The 18093-nt window shown below is 46.4% G+C and overlaps 1 protein-coding gene across 4 annotated transcripts in view; it reads right to left on the bottom strand.

Annotated features, from left to right (window-relative positions):
- EIF4E2 (eukaryotic translation initiation factor 4E family member 2) overlaps window positions 1-18093 on the bottom strand; it is a 30094-nt gene continuing 12001 nt past the window's right edge. Inside the window, exons 4-8 of one of the 4 annotated variants that reach the window (XM_042995647.1) lie at window positions 17319-17423; window positions 15741-15893; window positions 15507-15643; window positions 8750-8827; window positions 1-2621 (exon numbers count right to left, since the gene is read on the bottom strand). In XM_042995647.1, the coding sequence (XP_042851581.1) occupies window positions 8782-8827; window positions 15507-15643; window positions 15741-15893; window positions 17319-17423 (441 nt within the window). In that variant the 3' untranslated portion in view covers window positions 1-2621; window positions 8750-8781. Of the gene's footprint in view, window positions 2622-8749; window positions 8828-8857; window positions 11599-11624; window positions 13769-15506; window positions 15644-15740; window positions 15894-17318; window positions 17424-18093 lie in introns of those variants that run through there. The other 3 variants (XM_042995648.1, XM_042995645.1, XM_042995646.1) reach the window with 3 other exon arrangements.

Here is an 18093-nt window from a genome sequence, read left to right as displayed (position 1 = left end):
TTCTTGCGGATAGTTTTCATTTATTACTGCAGTAGACAATCGCTCTGAAAGTGCAACACTAAATCACTTTGTCACAGCCTCTGCCCCTCCACTGGCAAATTCTTGGAAGTTCATTCTTGGAGCATCGCGGACCACAAGCTTCTCTCTAGGTGGATAATTATTGCCACTGCCAAGGTCACAGGAAAAAAAAAACCCCACACACATGAATAGAAGGATAAAATGAGAAGAGCCCTCGAGAGTAGGGGCCAATTTCAAACGGGAAATCCAGCAGAGGGGTCAGGGGACAACAGCCCACCTGTGCAAAGTGGAAGGTGACTCCCCATCTCCAGGCAGCAACCTACCATGTTAGTGAGGTTGGTCTGGGCACACCTTTTGCCCACTTTGTCCCCAGAGTAGGTGATCCCATAACCACTGCCGTGTCATACTGCTGTGTAGCAGAGGCCCATGGAGTCAAAAGGAAGTAAAAGGACCTCTCAAGCCAGTTTGGAAAATGGGTGCTTTGGCTAAACTGACTCTTCAACCTCCCGCTTAAAACTGCTGGACAGAATATCCGGGAGAGCCCTGCGGGTAGGACACTGCCTGAGAGAAATAACTCTTGTTCTGACCAGCACAGGGCCAGCATCTCTTGATGGGAAAAGATAACTTTCAAATACTGCAATGCCAAGGAAGAAGGAAAACATGAGCAGTTCTAGAAAACACGAGAGATTAAAAAATCTGAACGAGACAAAAAAAAAAAAAAAAAAAAAAAAAAAAAAGCGCAAAACTATGGACAGTACACCCAAGCACTCAGCCTGACAGAACCCTCCCTCACGAACACATCACACACATACGCACCTGCTTGCACACACACAACAGGTAGATGCCCCAAGGAGGGCAAATCCAAATGTCTGCTCTCTTTGGAATTCTCATGGCAAATCTGAGTGTAGGCAAACGTGAAGCCCTTCCTGGGGTCTAGACAAATACTCAGGAGGCAGCCTTCGCTCCCCATTTTAGCCAATGTTGCTCCTCTGTTTGCCTGAGCCCTTCACAATTATCTGGGCACTACAATTCATTCTTCATACTCCTGGAGTTTAAATCATGGCTAGATCTTCTTATCCGATCTAACTTCACCTGTAATGGAAGCACCTCCCTTTTGGCTCCTGCACTCCCATTCTTTCGGGAAAAAGCATCCCAAGACAGTGGTAATTAGAGGGGGTTCAGGACTTGGAAAGTAGGAAGAGAGTAATATAAATACAATAAGGAAACGCCGATTACTCTCATAGGACTTCTCTGAGACCAGGTGGCGAAGGCCCTGGCCGGCAAGGACAGGTTTTAGGAGAGGCCTTAATTTAAGGTACTGCGATCTCTGCTCACAAGAGCCAAGTAAGACAGCGCTCCCTGCAGGCTGCTGTGGGACTCGTACTCAGTACTGATTTCAATCCTAGGTGCTCTTTTGACCTCTCTGACTTCAGTCCTTCTGGAGTCAGATCACCAGGCTTCTCTGATGCCTGACTGGTCTTTTTTAAAGCATGCTTGCAGTGGCCTGTCAGAGGTTTCTGTCTGGACATCATGGGTCAGCACGCATTACTAGCATTATCTACCAGGTGACAAGGACCGAAAGCAGGTCTCCTCAACCACTGCAGACAGGCACAGCCATGCAAAGAAAGCCACCCATCACGGTCACCTTCTCTTCGGATGCCCCAGTTTTGGGATCATAGAATTTACCATATTAAGTGTTCACACTGGGCAACAACCAAGCTTTCGCTTCCCTTCCTCAACGAGGGTCGTGCAACAGGCTGGACACGCAGGCCCTGCTCATCTGGTTTCAGACATTGCCCTCAGCTCCAAATCCTGCACTTGGAACCGCTATTATAACCTAGCTCCTAATCAGACTGGATTCTGCGCCAGTTTGATTTACCAAGGCATACCTTCTGAGCTGCCTCAGTGAAACCAGTGTGGCCCACTGGATTAAAATTCTAAGTGCAGCAGTGCCTAAGAAGAAAGAGTCCCACAGGAGGGTAGAACTGGAGGGCATAAGGCAGGAGACTATACAAAATCAGTTAACACATTTTCAGGAAATGGTGGGCTTGGGGGAAAAGGGGAGAGAAATAAACAAAATGGCCCAATAACTTAATGGCAGAGCTAGAAGAGAGCATTTATAGCCATTCCGGGACTCTCCAACAAAAAGCTTTTCCTGGATGCACAGACATTCATAATACTGACAACTCTCGGTCGACAGCTCTGGCTTGTACACGTGGTCACGATGCCCTTCGTACAGCAGAGGAGAGCACACAGAACGCCCGACAGGCATCTGGACCGCACACAGCAAAACAAAAGGCTGAACTCCACCCCCCCCACAGAACCCCATTAAAAAAGAAGTTTGTCTATTACAAAGTCACGTTTTCTGTTTTTCCGCTTTATAAAGTCAGCGATGCTGGAGGGTGTCTAGCGGAATCTGTCCTCCAGGAATGAGTGCAAAAGGGGAGCACACGGCTCAGGGACGTCCCTTCAGTGAGCAGATGGAAGGACCGGCTGGAGACCTCCCATCCATTTCGGACAAACACACACATACAGAAAAGGATTATTGCCAGCTTGTGTACTTTCACAATGTGATTTTTGTATTTCGAAAGCTTGAATTGTCCCTGAAAGAAAAAAATGGGAGAAAACAGAGCATTCAATACACAGATCTTCTATAGGCAACAGCACACATATGGGGCAGGGGATGGGAGTGGGGGTGGAGGCCTGAACTCCACTGCTCCAGGGCCCTCCTGATAGATATACCTACCCCAGAACTTCCCTTCCTTGCTAATCTAATGCCAACATAGCAAACCGCCTCCCGAGTCCCTTTGAACACTTCAACTCAACTGTTTTCAAGAGCCAAAAATTAGAAACAACCCAAATACCTATAAAAAGGGCACTGGTTAAATATGAATATTATGGCACGTTCATCCAATGGGACACTTGTGCAGCTTAAAAACAACAAGCCAAGGAAGCTCACACTAATATGGAAAGCTCTCCAGGAGAAACTGAGAAGGTGCAAAACAGTGTGTGCCCATAGTACACCACGTTTTGTGTAAGTGGGGGTGGGGGAAATAAGGTCAGAGTTCACATTGCTTGTATGGACATTGAGTCTATAAGGCTATACAAGAAACCAACAACAATTTGTTACGTGGGGCAGCAGACGGGGGAAGGAGGGGGAGCACAGCAGAGTCTGAGCAGATAGGGTGAGAGTGGGAGGGAAACCCCTTTCTTTCGCACACACAAACACACACATACATTAAAAAAAAAAAATCCAGGGGCGCCTGGGTGGCTCAGTCGGTTGGGCGTCCGACTTCGGCTCAGGTTATGATCTCATGGTCTGTGGGTTCGAGCCCCACATCGGGCTCTGTGCTGACTGCTCAGAGCCTGGAGCCTGTTTCGGATTCTGTGTCTCCCTCTCTCTCTCTGCCCCTCCCCCGTTCATGCTCTGTCTCTCTCTGTCTCAAAAATAAATAAACGTTAAAAAAAATTAAAAAAAAAAAAAAGAAAAAAAAAATCCATGTGATTGTATCACGTATTTTTTTAAAAAATCAACCAACCAACCGAAAAATCTTTAGTTCAAAACTTATCGCTCCTTATAAAAGGGTGTTCCACGAAGTGAAATCTGAGTACCCTTAAGACACTCAGCTAGAATTCTTGAAAGAGAAGCATGGATGTATGTGACACATCATCAGAGGCGTCCTCTCAGTTGCCTTCTACTGGATGTGGGCAGGTTGGCCACCCACTAGAAACCTTTCCTGCTCCACACTAGAAATCCAACATCTCAGCAGCCCACACTGCCATTTGAATCCCCCAGTCTCAGGGCTACAAAGGGCCTTAAAGGCCCTCTGCTGTAGCCCAGAACTTCAGACTTTCAAATACCTGAAATTCTGAAACAGGAATTCTCATTAACCTGATTTTTGAGTCATTACTTCCCTTTAGTTTTGATAGGACATCCTAGAAGCTTTAGCTTTAACTGACCATCTTAATATTGCTACAATTTATTGGGCATACGGCTGTCAGTCTGGGGTAATTCTGAAAGAATATGCTCAGCCTAGACAAATGGCAGTTTCCAGTTACCAACTGGCTACCAGACTCTCCCCTGTGATGGCGGTCGGCTGCCTTCACTACCCAAGATGAATGACTGTAGACAAGTACACTGAGAGGGGAAACTGGAGGCGAACTCTGTCTGGGAAGAAACCGACATTATCTCAATAGTCCACTGGTATTTTTATAACTGGACGCATGACTATGTAGCTCATTTATCAATGGCTACTGAGTATTTTGATCTAAGGAGGGGAAGACTGAAGATGAAGAAAACTTAATGGGGTGATCATCTTTTTTAAAAGGGCTTTCACAAGGACAGATCCCACCGAGGCGCCACCAGTAACTAGCAAAGGATGATAAGGAACATTTCTGACTATAAAACAGAGAAAAGCAAGCGTAAGGGCCATGTGTGTGTGATCTCCCAGTCCCTTGGGGATGATGCGCTGTACTACTGAGACTACGTGTCAGAGAACCTCTCTAATAACACAGGAGTGGTTAGGAAGGAACAGTCTGCTCTGTTCCATTTCTTCCCTCTGCCCTCTACCCAGTTCCCTCTCTCCCCACAGAGCAAAAGTCAACCAGCAGGGGAAAATGAGTGAATAGAAAGGCAGGGTGTGGGAAGGTAGAATCACAGAATTTTCTAACAGTGGGAGAATGATCTGTCTTTGGAGTAAGAGAGACAGCAGACAAGTGTCTGGACCCAGCCTTTTCATCCATTAGTGATACAGAAGAGAGAACTTTCTGGACAACTCATCACTGTAAACAGGTCACCTCTATCTTTTGGAAGAGTCCCTGTACTGTGCTGGGGTTGGGCCACAAACAAATTCTCTCTGTGGCAGGTAAACTGAAGAGCTCTACAACACTTTCCCATCTAGATGTTTACTATTTATTCTAAGTATTTCTGTCCTAGGTCTCTTCACGGTCAGAAAATCTAAGAAATCACAATTATTCTAAGGTTTATTTGTAATGTGGAAAAGGGGAGAAGAATAAGAAGCCAGGATAATCTAGCTAAGTTCCCCCAGAGTTTGATTTAAAGGAAAACAAAGAGCAACGAGAATGGGTGACAGGCTGCTGACAATGACAATGACAGGCTGGTGGCAGCTGGTGGCTCTGGTCCAGCTTCTCTAAAAAAAAAAAAAAAAATGGGCTGAGAACAGCTCGGTGCCAGATGTCATCTGAGGAATGTGTTCATCTCAGACCAGCTGAGAACTAATCCTTGGTTATGTCCATTATCCCAGGCTGCAGTGCCAGAGAGATTAAGAGACAGAAAAAGGAAGAAGGAAGAAAGAAGAAAGGGAGTGGCAGGTCACAGGCAACGTTTAATTTTTCAAAAAAGATGGGCTTCTGTTCTCATAAAAGCAAACTATAATTTAGAAAATCCAGAGTGAGCTCCTAAAAGCTAGCCCCTCTAGCCACCTAGCAATGTTGTGATGGAGCATGGGCGACCGGGAAGGCTTTTCTGTTGTTTTCGTTTTTTCAAGAGACCTTTTAGAAGGAAATAAAAATTTTACATCCTCATCTATGAATTTATGAAATAAAAATATAAATTATATATAAATATATTGAGCCCAGTGTATTGATTTAAAGGGGCTTTTCAGACATCAGTTTTTCCCTGTATCTTAATTTATCCCAGAGGATTTTTACACTCCAGGGCACAGGACACAGGAGCTAAAAGACCCACAATGCTAGAGAGGGGTCAAAAAGAACCTTTCTCGGGGCACCCGGGTGGCTCAGTTGGTTAAACCTCCAACTTCAGCTCAGGTCATGATCTCACGGTTCATGGGTTCGAGCCCCACATCAGGCTCTGTGCTGATAGCTTGGAACCTGGAGCCTGCTTCGGATTCTGTCTCCCTTTCTCTCTGCCCCTCCCCTGCTTGCACAGTCTCTCTCTAAAATACATTAAAAAATTAAAAAGACCTTTCTTTACTGGATGACTCTTTATCCTGATAGCAGGACAGAAATACCAGCGCCCCATCCAAACTGGCTTCCAGCTTCACATTCCCAGGCATTTGGGGGGGAAAACTGTTACCCAAATACCCTGTAACAGCTTTCTAATCTGCTCTGCCATTTCGTACTTCTCTAGAAAGGACAATTTCCAACTCCGGGAAGAATAAGCTGAGGTTGAGGCAAGCTCCTGAGGGTGGATAACACAGGAGCAAGGTGGTTGGTTCCTCAAAGGAATGCCTCTCCATTCTTGCAGGAAGTGGCCACAGTGATTCCGGGTCCTCAAGGGAAAACTGCGAGCTGAGCCACCGAGTAGGAGCCCTACCTGACTCTCTGCTCTGGAGGGGGATCTGAGAGTGCACTCACGAATCAGCCTGCAGGCTTCCGTACAGTCTTCAGAGGAACATTCTCTGGCTATCAGCTGTCCACCACAGGCCAGCTCTGGCTTCCACCCCTCTCCCTCCCTGTATATTAAATAAAACTACAAACCCTTCCTAGGTTCAGTGGGGCAAGTTTCCATCTCTAATCTCCCACTGAGGGCCAACTTCGTTCCCCAACAACACAGATCATTGCTCTGTGCATGCCAGCCCAGACATAAAAGTAACCTAAATCCTCCTCAGCAGCTAACTGGGACTTCTATTGAAGTCATGGTTAAAAGGGCAATACTGATTTGTAATGCAGATCAAATGAAATGGTTCTAGAATATTAGCAGCTATATGTCATAGCATAAAATATCGGATCAACTGAGAAGTATTTGTGGTTCAAGAACAATTACTTAAATAGCAGTTTTTAGTTCCTCCTAGATCATGGTCTCCTTGGAGGGGGAAAAGAAAAGGTGAAGAGGACGAGGAGCCAAAGTGTTAGGAACCTTTAAAAGAGCAGTTCAGAGCTAGCGTAGCAGCTGAGAGCACCCCTTCAGGGGTAACGCGATAGGGATGAAATAGAGAGTCTTTTTCAAGTCTTTAAGACAATGACGTGAGTTGGCTTTTTTGTTCAGACTCTAATACTCCAAGTATTAGACTTCCAAGGCTGCGCTTTACGCAGGAGAACACCTAAACCAGGAAGTGCTTCTTCATCTGCCAGATAAAAAAGATATAGGGGCAACAAAAACAAGAAAGAAGAGACCGCAAAACGGCAACGATGCAAATACAGGATTTCAAGGCAATTCAGAGATCTCTTTCCCAAGGGATTCAGTGTTTGTGAAGGGGGAGGGACAGTTTTCCCCCATTCTGATTATTCCAATTTCATTTTAAAGCCTTTTCTCCCCCGATGGAACATAGATGCTATTGATTCTTAAAGATACCATCGTTTTCTGTACTCTAAGAAGTAAACGTTGCTAATTAAACTACGTCCAAAATCTTTCTTATCACATTCACTGTGAGCACCCTGATTTTAGGGATATTGAAAACAAAACCAAAAAATATCCTAGAAATAATTAAATATGGTAATGTTATTAAAATGATTAAAACAATTGCATGATAGCACCAGGCCTCTGGAAATCTGACTTATTTATTCTAAGTATCTGCCGTTTTCAGCCTGCATTTCAGTGTACCCAACATTACAGCCGATGCTTGTTTTTCATCCCTCCTTGTATATACTAGCAGCCACCTCTGACCTGTTAACTATATTTTACAGAGAAAACTTTTAAATTGCAATTTAAAAAATCTAGTATGCCTAAAAATTGAATTCACAATAAAGGAATTAAGCTTTAAAAAAAGACATGCCTGGCATCATCTGTGTGTGCAGGACTTCTGAGACCGTTTATCTAAAGATGACCCAGCTCTGCAGAGTACTCAGACCCCGGGTCACCTGCTCTGTCCCTCTGTGTCATCCTCTCTTGCTGTCTGAGGGATGCAGATCTCCTTTTCTCGAAAAAGCCTCATTTCCCTCCTGGGAAGGGGGAGTTCTGAAGCGGCTACTACAGCTGACACATTCTGTTCCAATTTTAGCAATTCTCTATTGCACAGGGATGGGGGTGGCGGGGCGGGAGGGTAGTTAACGCCCAGGACTATGCTCTCAGCGCAGGCACATGCAGTTACTGTCTTCTCATCCAGAGTAAATTGACCCAATTCCCTCTGCTAGAGACACAGACATGGACTTGGCACTCTCTTCATTAACTGAAACGCAAATGTTCTTAAAGTCAATGTGTCAGCTGACCCAGCCTTCGATTTCCCGGGGCCTCTCCCTTCCAGTGACATGTGACGGTTTAGTCAAGCACGCCCCTGCATCTGTCCCAGCTCACTCTGTGAGACCCGCAGGTTCTACCACTGTTTGCTCACACTTGATAGACACCACCAGCAGACAAGGGACATACCTCTCACCTAACCCACACCAGAGCCCACGGAACTGTCTTGTCAGTCACAGGACACTGCCAGATGGCTTGAAACGGCCACGTCTGGGCAAAAGACAAAGGATCTGTGGCACGTCTATAATCATGGTATGTTGGCATTGGAAGAGATCGAAGACACTTTAGTCTGGGGAACCTCATTTTCCAAACGAAAACACGGGCACGGTAAGTTAAGCAATCCTCCCGGAGGGCCACCGGGAGACACGTGACCCTGGGAGGACGATCTAGTGGTTCTGGACTTGGTGCTTTTCTCTGAGACTGTGACAACCAGTCAAAGAGGAGAAGCTGGAGCAGGCTCCATGTTGGCAGAGGCAAGGCTGGGGGTAAACGGGGAGAGGGCACGCCCTTGGGAAGAGGGGGCCTGTGGCTGAGAGGTATGTCACAAGGTTACAGAGAAGATAGACAAGGCCCTACCCTGAGTGTGAGAGACAGAGGGGAGCGTCCGATCAGCGGCCGCTGCTGTTCACCAGGCCATGAAACTCCTCCCAGGCCCTGGCAAACCAGAGACAAAAAACACAATAGCACATTCAGATCAACAGCTTTTTAACAAAGAGAGCACAGACACGATAACCCCACATCCCACTTGAGATACCTCAAGGTCGGGCGGAGCGCACCAGTACCTGGAAGCAGCGGTCAGCCTTCCCCCTCTAGACGTTGCCCTCACATCAGCAGTGGCGGCCAGTTGGCACTGCTCCTGGCTGGCTTGACTAGCGAAGTCTGGCCCTGTCCCCTCAAGCAACTGCCACAGTCCTCCTACCTGCTGCTTCAAGTCTACAGGGAGGCCCAGGAGGTCAGAGCTAAGCTCAATCCTCCCTGGAGACACCCCCAATCACTGGGGTAGATGGCTTTCTGCCCTTGGGGGCGTGAGGGCAGGTGGCAGGACTATTGTTCTTCATCAGGCCTCACTCTGCGGGTAAAGGCAGGTGCCCAGAAGCATTACGATGGCTGCAGATGCAATGAAGCAACTAAAGCGCTTTCTCTGCTCTCATTTCCAACTGTCGGGCCCTTCCCAACTCACACCCCAAATCTGTATCAGATTCCATCCGTTTCTGGAAATGCCCATGTAATTACTACCTTACACTGTGTAGGTCATAGCAGCTCAAATTTTTAGGGCTCAATGATCCTTGTAACTTTCATGCCAATTAACTTGATTTAGTGATTGGGGTTAGGAAGGAGTAAGAAACAGGACTGCAGGGTGCCCGGTCTCTCTGGATGCCGCTCCACGAAGAACAAGCCGTTGGTGACTGCCGGCCAAAGAACCGGGAGAAAACCAGATCCCTCACATGTCCTTGAAGCCCTAAACCACTTCAAGTTTCCTCAGAGAAGCTGATGTCCTACCTTTCGGCCCCAGCCACTTTTCAGCTCTATTAGGGACAGACTACCTGGCAAATTCCTTGGGAACTTATATATATCATATAATGGGTAATTCAATGCTTGTAAATCTAAAATTCCTTACTGGCAATTATTCCATTCTCAGTTTAAAGGAATGACAGTATCTTGGGTGACAACACATGTGTCACTCACTACAGGTGTGATATGGCCAATAGAATATACTTCATTACCAGGCCTTCTACAGGTAGGTTTTCTTTAAGTAGGGAGGGATTTAAATACAGAGACCTGGTACAACAAATTCCTTCTTCCAGGTAATACTTATACCAGTTTCATTAGTTTTTTTTCCTTTTGAACAGGAGCAATTATAAGTTAATGATCTCTTAGAACAAGAGGTTGATCTGCAGGTAATGGTGTCTTTAGAGAGTATTACCAAAGCTACTAAGACATGCTAACGATTGAAGAAATACGTAAGACCGCTGATCAAGCGTGCCAGTCTTTGTCAATTCACAAACTCAGTCTCCAAAGCAAGACATCTGTTCCACAGCCCTTTCTGGAGATGCTGATGCGATGAACGTCCTGAGTCCACGAGTGAGATCAGAAGGCTATTTCATTCTTCCTTCCACATGAAGATTAAGGGTAAAGCAAATCCGATGTTTGGGCAGCGACCTAGGAAACCCCTCTTTCCTTCTAATAGTGAGATTTCAATCCTATTTTAAGCAACTTAGGCATCAACAAATTACGTGGCTGTGTTGAAGCTTCATCTCATTTATCCTTTTGTTTCCAGAAAGGCCTATGCTAGTCCAAAGAGAACAGTTCTCAGTGTTAAGAACCTGCAGAATTACAGATTTCAGAGCTCCCTCTAATCCATTCCAGTATGAAACCGCCCTCCCGTTTTCTTCAGAGGTATCTTCTTCAGGTGCTAAACCTCCACATGAAGAGGCTGGGTCTAGTAATTTCCTTACACGGACTCAATGGACACCAAACAGTTGGCCACAGTCACTGGAACAATCACACTTATGTAGGCCAATGCTTGGCTAAGAGGCAAGTCAACCACCTAAAGCCAAGTGCGCATATTCTAACTATTCTCCATCTGACATCCTATGCATACTAGGTAATATTAAAAATTGCTTCTTCTAAAGGTAAAGAAAGAACAAGTTAAATGTTACAAGTGTCCAATGAATGAATGGAGTTTCTTTAAAAAAAAAATTACTCTGAGATTAGCAGAGTCTACAGGGGATTCTGAACAGATTCAAATGACAAAGTGACAGTCTTTTAAAGACCACTCTTGTCCCAGCTCGCTTACCAGAAAGCAAATTCTGAGAGCCGAGATCTCATTTCTCTGTAACTGTACTTGCCCCCACTCCACTCAAAGCCTGGTTCACAGCCTTGCATGCAGCTGGCCCTCAATACTCATGGACATGCTCCGCCTCCGCTAGCCTGGGCTTTCTTGGCTTTGAGCATCAGTATGGGGGAACATCTCCTAGACGCAAAGCCAGGCCAACAATTATGCTGGTGTGACCTGGTGCCACCAGGCTACGATCCCATGATTTAGCCACGTCAGAGGAAGGGATGGTTGGTTCTTGCCTACAAACTTCAATGTCTACATACAATGGTATCTAGACGTGGTAAAGCAAAGTCCCCAGGTTTGACCCATCTCTCCTCTGGAATAAAGTAATAAAGAGAAGTCACCTACCCTCAACTTCCTCTGCAGAGGGGTCTGGTCAGACTCCCCAGTACTGTGGCCCACTGAGTGAAGCTGGCCCTGTCTTCCCCTTTTCCGTTCCAGGCCAGACGCACAAAGGAACTCAATGGGACTATTCCAAAGAGGAATTTCCTCACAAAAGACACTGCTGCTTTATGTGGCTCTGTGCCAAGTTTTATCCTGGTGGTCCCCTGGTGGTTGCAAGTCTGGCTGCATTATGAGACTTCTCCTCAAAAGAGGATACAGTTAGTTACTTGACGTCCGCAAGTACCCAAACCTATGAAAGCTCAGCTATGACTGGTCTCATTAAAAGGAGCCATGCACCTGAGCTAACGCCCAACTTAACAGGTTCCCCATTTCTCAATGGGACCTGCTCACCCTTCGGGGGCAAACTACTGGCAGTGAACAGGGGTAGGAAGCGGCAGGCAGGCGTCCCCTCTGCAGCGAAGCAGCTCACCACGCACTGTGCGCACCAGCGTTTGCCTCAGCTCACCTAAGAGGGCGGCAGGAAGAGGCCACAAGCAGGGTGAATAGGGGAAGGCTGGACAAACCAAACAGTTGAAAAAGGACACTGAAAACTGGACTGAAACATACCAAGGTGGAGAAACCTGACTGAGAAACCTAAGCTACTCCTAAAAAAATGCCCCTTGCCGTTTCCAGCAGCCCCCTCGACTCCAGAGAACTCGGGGGAGAGCAACTGTTGGCCCTTTCTTCCTTCACTTCCCTTGAATTCTCAAGTCACAGCAGCTGCTGCTCCTTGGCTTAAACCAAGCCACACTTGTGGGAGAGCCACAAGGACTAGAACAAAGCAGAACAGTTCTGACTTCGGTTCACGTTTTGGTAAGGATCACAGGGGCCGCAGGGTAGGTTTGGTGCTTTCTGATCAACTCTTACTCTAGAAGGTGACATCAAGCTCATCTCCTGGACCGGTTTATACAGCTGAAATTAAGGTCAATACGTGTAAATAATATCGGAAGGCAAGAGGGAAAAGGCCATAGAAAGTAATTCTTCGACAAGCGCTGAAAACATAGAGAATAGGCATTTCCGTATGCCAACGAATCTCCCATTTTCTAGGTACTTCAACCAATTTTGGATACGCAGTAAACAGAGAAACAATGACACAAACACCTCCGGAATGTTGAGTGCTAGTCCCAGTGTGTGTTCTGTGAGATCCTGGGCCATATGGAGACTGCTGGTCAGTGTGTCAGCACGGGTGTTGCTGCCAAAACGGAATGGCCGCTTTGGAAAACTCCACATTACCCCCACGGCCACCTTCAAGATGCTATTAGGCAACCTGACCTCAAGTTCTATAAAAACGGTTCCTTTTTGGTTTTGGTAGTAGCTCCCAAGAAGACCTCAAGTAACATGAGGCCTGCTGGAATTCTACATGCAGGTTAGGCGCCTGAAGGCCGAGCTGCAGCGCGTACGAGCCAAGCCACAAAGCCACGAGGGGCCGGTATGTCCCACAGTCAGCCAGCCTACGGAGCGAACTCCTACAGGATGAAGACACTGCCCCGCCCTGGATCCTGATGCACAATAACCCTGGGAGAAGGGCTACAACCTTGAAACCTTGCAAGCAGGACTAGCTCAAAGAGGAAGAGGATTTGGTTCTAGACGGAAAACAGAAGGGAGAAGGCTGGCAAAGAGCCTGTGGCTTGGGCAGCTTGGCACAGTGAGGAAACCCTGTTAACACAAAGCAAGGAAACTACAGACACACAGCCACACACAGACAGAAGCAGGGCTTTACCTCCGAGCAAGAGATTTCTTTGAAGTAAAGGCAAACAAAGCGGAGCAAAGGCCAAGGATCCCCCTTTCCAACCTTAACAGACTTTCAAGCTGAATTCGAATCCGAAATCACTCCGTTCTGGTTATCAGCGTGACCAGATGGGAACTACAATTCAAGTACCAGAAAATGGGGTCTCATTTTGAGAGCGAGATGTCACCTCATTATGTCAGACCTCAGCAGAACTGGAACAAAATACCATGTGACACTACAATGGGCTTATGGAAATGAGGCTGCATTCCCCAGATGGCCCTCCATGGAGAAGTCTGTGCCATTCCTTAATGAGGTGACCGTCAGTCTGAAAGGCCACTTCTTTGATGCACCGTAAAGAGCAAGAGCATGAGACAAGCTAGTTTAGCACCATTTATTAAGTGATCTCAGCTGTTGTTGTAGCTGCTGCGTGTCAGCCTGTTCTTAAAACATAAAATGCTCTTCCAATTCCTCTCGTCCAGGACAGAAGGATCTTCCAGGTAGCTCGCCAACAAAACAAGAGACTCCGATGAGGCCAGCTTCAATGATGGTGCCATCCAGAGAGGGAGAGGGTCATGGCACATTCAACCGCGGCTTCCAGAGGTTTTGAAAAAGGAGCCTTTGGGGGCCCAGCCTGCCTGGCATTCTAGTGGAAGTGCAAAAGGTGGGCACATTGGGAGAGGAAAGAGAGGGAGACGCAAGGGAAAGTAGCATCTGGGAATCAAGGAGGGTTTTCTGGTCCCTGTAGCTGCAGGGCTGGAGTGCTAGGCAGATCTCCTGATAAAGCAGCGAGCAGCCAACTAAGGCAAAAAGCCCACAGGCTCTCCTAGACTCATAAGGACTTGCACACCTTTCTATAAAAGTCAGGAAGAACCGCCTCAGGGTATTAGAGAGGGAGAACAGTGGAGAGGGGAGAGTTGAAAAATACCTCTTTCCCTTTCCTATCCAGGTGAAAAGGTTACTTTGGGGGGAAGTGGAGGGGGGAAGCATTTGGGAACCTTGAACATAAGAGTCCTAGAAAAAGCAGGTGTGGATCTCACCAGCCTGGACTGTGTCGGGCTGGAGGGCAGAAACTATTCTCTCCCAGAACAAAGAATAGGGAAAACCTGCCTAGAGAAAAACAATGCTAACTCCAGACTGCTAAGGCAAGCAACCAGGGCCATGGCTGGCTAACGCCTGTTGGTGGCTACGATGAGTCACACGCAGCCATTTGATTATGGACCAACTTTTGTGGCAGTGTTCCCAGGAGAAAACTGGCATTTAGCTAGTTTAAACCAACTCCACCCACACTGTCTATGAATGCATGGGAAGAAGATTCCCAAATGGTCTGCCTGCTGAACACCATCATTGGGCTCATTACTAGTCTTTAGTAAGAATAACATGATGATGATATTATTACTAATGATGACGATGATAGCGGTAATAATACTTGGCCCTGTAAGAGCATTCTCCACCTGAGGACCTTCAATTACAAAGATTAAATCAGCCTCACGACAACCCTGTTAGGTAAAGTATTATTTATCTCCCATTTTACAGATGGGGAAACTGAAGCAGAGCGGTAGAGACTTGCCAAAGGCACATATCGATACTGGAGTCAAAGAAGAGAGTTAAACCTAAAAGTCTTGACTCCTAGTTGGCTAGCTCTCCCTCTAGTTTTGAGAAAACCTAACAGCCACTCCCCACGACTTCTTCATAATAACCTGAATTTACTTATGACCTTCAATCACTGAAGGAGCAATCCTAACCAGTGATTCTCATTTGTGGATGTCCAGCTCTAGGTACCCCAAGTCCTAGGTAGATCGCAAAGCTTACTTCCCCTTTGGCATTCCTGCTTTCCCCTTAGATTCTACTCTCACAAACACACTGTTCTGCTTCCTCTACAATTTCAGCTCTACACACAAGGAAGTGGAGTCATCGTTCCCAGTAAGAAGTCAATTTCCCAGGACAAAGAAAACAGACTGACGCTAAGAAGTTAAAAAGACATGCAAAAGTGGGGTGAGGGGCAGACAGGGAGGAGGACTTGATTGTTCAGTGAAATCATCTTAAAAAACAGCAAGAAAAGGAAAAGCACTTTGTCCTTCATTTTAAGATAGTGGTTAGTGAATGAAAGACAAGACAGCCTGTGTAAATAAAGCAAGCCCAGGCGGTGCAACTGGGATTGTGCAGAAGGGCTCTCTCTGATGCAAAGCACCCCACAGTGTAGGCGGGCAGGGAGCCTCACCAGCAAAGAACTGCTACAAGTGGCCAGAAGCACTAGAGGGGAAGACTGGTCTGTCCCTTCTCTGTAAGTCAGGCTCCTGCATGACCATATTCCTCTGGGCCCAACTAAGGACCTACTTCTGCTAAGCTTAGGGACATGCCCCCCAAGCACCCCCAACACGTACTTGATGCTGTCGGTGTGGGTTTTGTACTCCATAATGGTGTTGGGAGGTAGGTTAAGCACTCGCCGAAGCGTATCCCGGATTCGGGCTGTGGTTGCTTGGTCACTGGCAGTCTTATTCCATATTGAAATAATGTCCTCCTACAGGAGGAACAGAAGCGATGGTCAAAGCAAGCCAGAGGCACTGAAGAGAGCAAAGGCAACACGAGAAAGCGGACCCGCCCATGGGGTGGCTTACCTGAAACCGGACAGAGACCACAGCCCCACAGATCTCCTCCCCGACCATGAACTGTTCCCCCAACATGGCCAGGATGAGATTCTCCCAGCAACGGGATGCCAAGCCCTTCCGCAGCCGAATAATCCACTTGCCACCATTTTTATTTGCATCATCCTGGAGAAGAGAGAAAGCATCAAAGTTAAAGTGTGGTTTCACAGCTCTTTTACTTTTGCATGAAGGCAAGAAAAAGCCAAGGATCCCTTGAATGCTAAGAAGTCCTGTCACTTTCCAGTTATTCAATTTTATAGGAAAAACGGTGGTAGGGCCAGGGAGACAAGAAATGGGGGGGGGGGGGGGAGGGGAGGTGGGAATCCTGGGTATAAGCCATTACAATAAATGGCTACACTGACCTTTTAAAAAAAATCCTCTTTTTCTGGAACTCCTTTAGGAATCAAAATGAAATGATGTCAGATTTCAAATACTGATCATTCCTTCCTTCATCCACTAAAAGTTTACCAAGTGTCACCAGGTCTCAAGTACACAGACACAGTCTCTACCTAGATTTGCTCTAGTGGAAGAACAGAGAGCCAAGAAAATGAACTGCAGCAATATAGTCTGATAAGAGATACACTAAGTTAAAGCGGAGCAAGACAGTCAGAAACACTCAAGAAAAGGAAACATTTAAGCTGGGTCTTGGGCGACATATGGATTAGGCAGGTAAAGCAGGTGAAGGCTTTGAGAAAAACTTGTCTGTGTACAAACTGAGACTGTGTGTCAGGGGGATGAAAAGAGGAAGGCGAGCTGCACTTGGAGGGAAGGCCTGGCCACGCTTCCCTTGGAGGGAGGTGAGGCCTGGAGGGTGACTGCAAGGTCATGTGAGCAATGCAGAGCGGCACAGGGCCTATAGCTGGGTGTGTGTGTGTGTGTTTTCACGTTTGTCTTCTAGAAAAATGCCCTGGCATCACAACAGAAGACGGATTACAGCAGGGTTCACAGAGCTCAGCTCTGGGTCTCCAGCTACAGCCTGTAAGCAAGCTTACTTTTTATCCACTTCAATCACGTGCACACACAACCAGTTTGATGGGAACAAAGGTGCTTCTTTTTTTAAAGTTTATTTATTTTGAGAGAAAGTATGAGTGGGAGAGGGGCAGAGAGAGAGAGAGAGGGAAAGAGAGAGAATCCTAAGCAGGTTCTGCACCGTGCAGAGCCCGATGCGGGACTCCAACTCATGTACTGTGAGATCATGACCTGAGCCGAAGGTGGACGTGTAACTTACTGAGCCACCCAGGTGCCCCAGAGGCAATTTTTTAAAAAGTATTTCAATATTGTTATAATACCATTTTAGTGATTAAAAAAAAAAAAAAAATCTCTGTAAACCACCCACACAGACAAGCAATGACATCAGTGCCTTTTCCTACAAGTGCCTTTTCCTACAAGTCCTGGCCCTAAGGATACACCAAATAGTGATGTAGCTTTGAGAGAAGACTTTAAATACTTTTAACCTTGGCAGGGCTAAACAACAACAACAACAACAACAACAACAACAACAACAAAAACAAAAACCACTCAGAAAAGTGGTCCAAGATCCTCAGTGCTCACCTCCCACATGGGTTTAATTCCTTCTTTGAAGAGATGGAAGTCGCTGTGGCCTGTCAGGTCCCCGGGACGGACCATGTGGCTGTAAAACCTCCAGAACTGCTCCACCTGCAGAGAGAAGGTCCCAGAGTACAAAAGATGGGTCTTTTTTCTTTGAATGAATGTGAGATCTAAGAGAACATAAACATGGAAGATACTGTGCTACAGACTCTACTTTTTGAAGGATACATTTTCACTAGGGGAAGTGAGAAGGAAGGCGTGTTGTATGGGAAGGAAAGTATGGAAAAATATCCTATTGTTGATACAAGAATAAACTCTTTAGGCAAAAAAATGCCAGCCTCAGCCAGGAGCCCTCACTGTGGAAGCCCTAGGATAATCATTACATGATGTAAGAGGACCTTGTTTTACACAGTGGAATCCTTTTATTTTATTTTAATTTAATTTATTATTTTTTTTTAAGCAGGCTCCACCCAACATGGGGCTTGAACTGACTAGCCTGAGATTAAGAGTCGCATGCTCTATAGACTGAGCCGGCCAGAAGCCCCAACACGGTGGAATTCTTTCAGTCTTGAGGTATATTAAGTTTCACATAACCTCAGCCTAAATGTATTTTTTTAAGGACCAAGTCAGTTAAAAAAACTTTTTTAAGTTTATTTGAGAGAGCATGTGTGTGTGCGCACATGAGTGGGGGAGGGGCAGAGAGAGAGGGAGAGAGAATTCCAAGCAGGATCCGTGCTGACACAGTGCAGAGCTCGATGCAGGGCTCAAACCCGTGAAC

The sequence above is a fragment of the Panthera tigris genome, chromosome C1 (genome assembly GCF_018350195.1).
Source record: "Panthera tigris isolate Pti1 chromosome C1, P.tigris_Pti1_mat1.1, whole genome shotgun sequence".
Taxonomy (NCBI): Eukaryota; Metazoa; Chordata; class Mammalia; order Carnivora; family Felidae; genus Panthera; species Panthera tigris.
The sequence above is the reverse complement of the archived record's forward strand: the minus strand, read 5'-3'. Positions and strand labels throughout refer to the sequence as shown.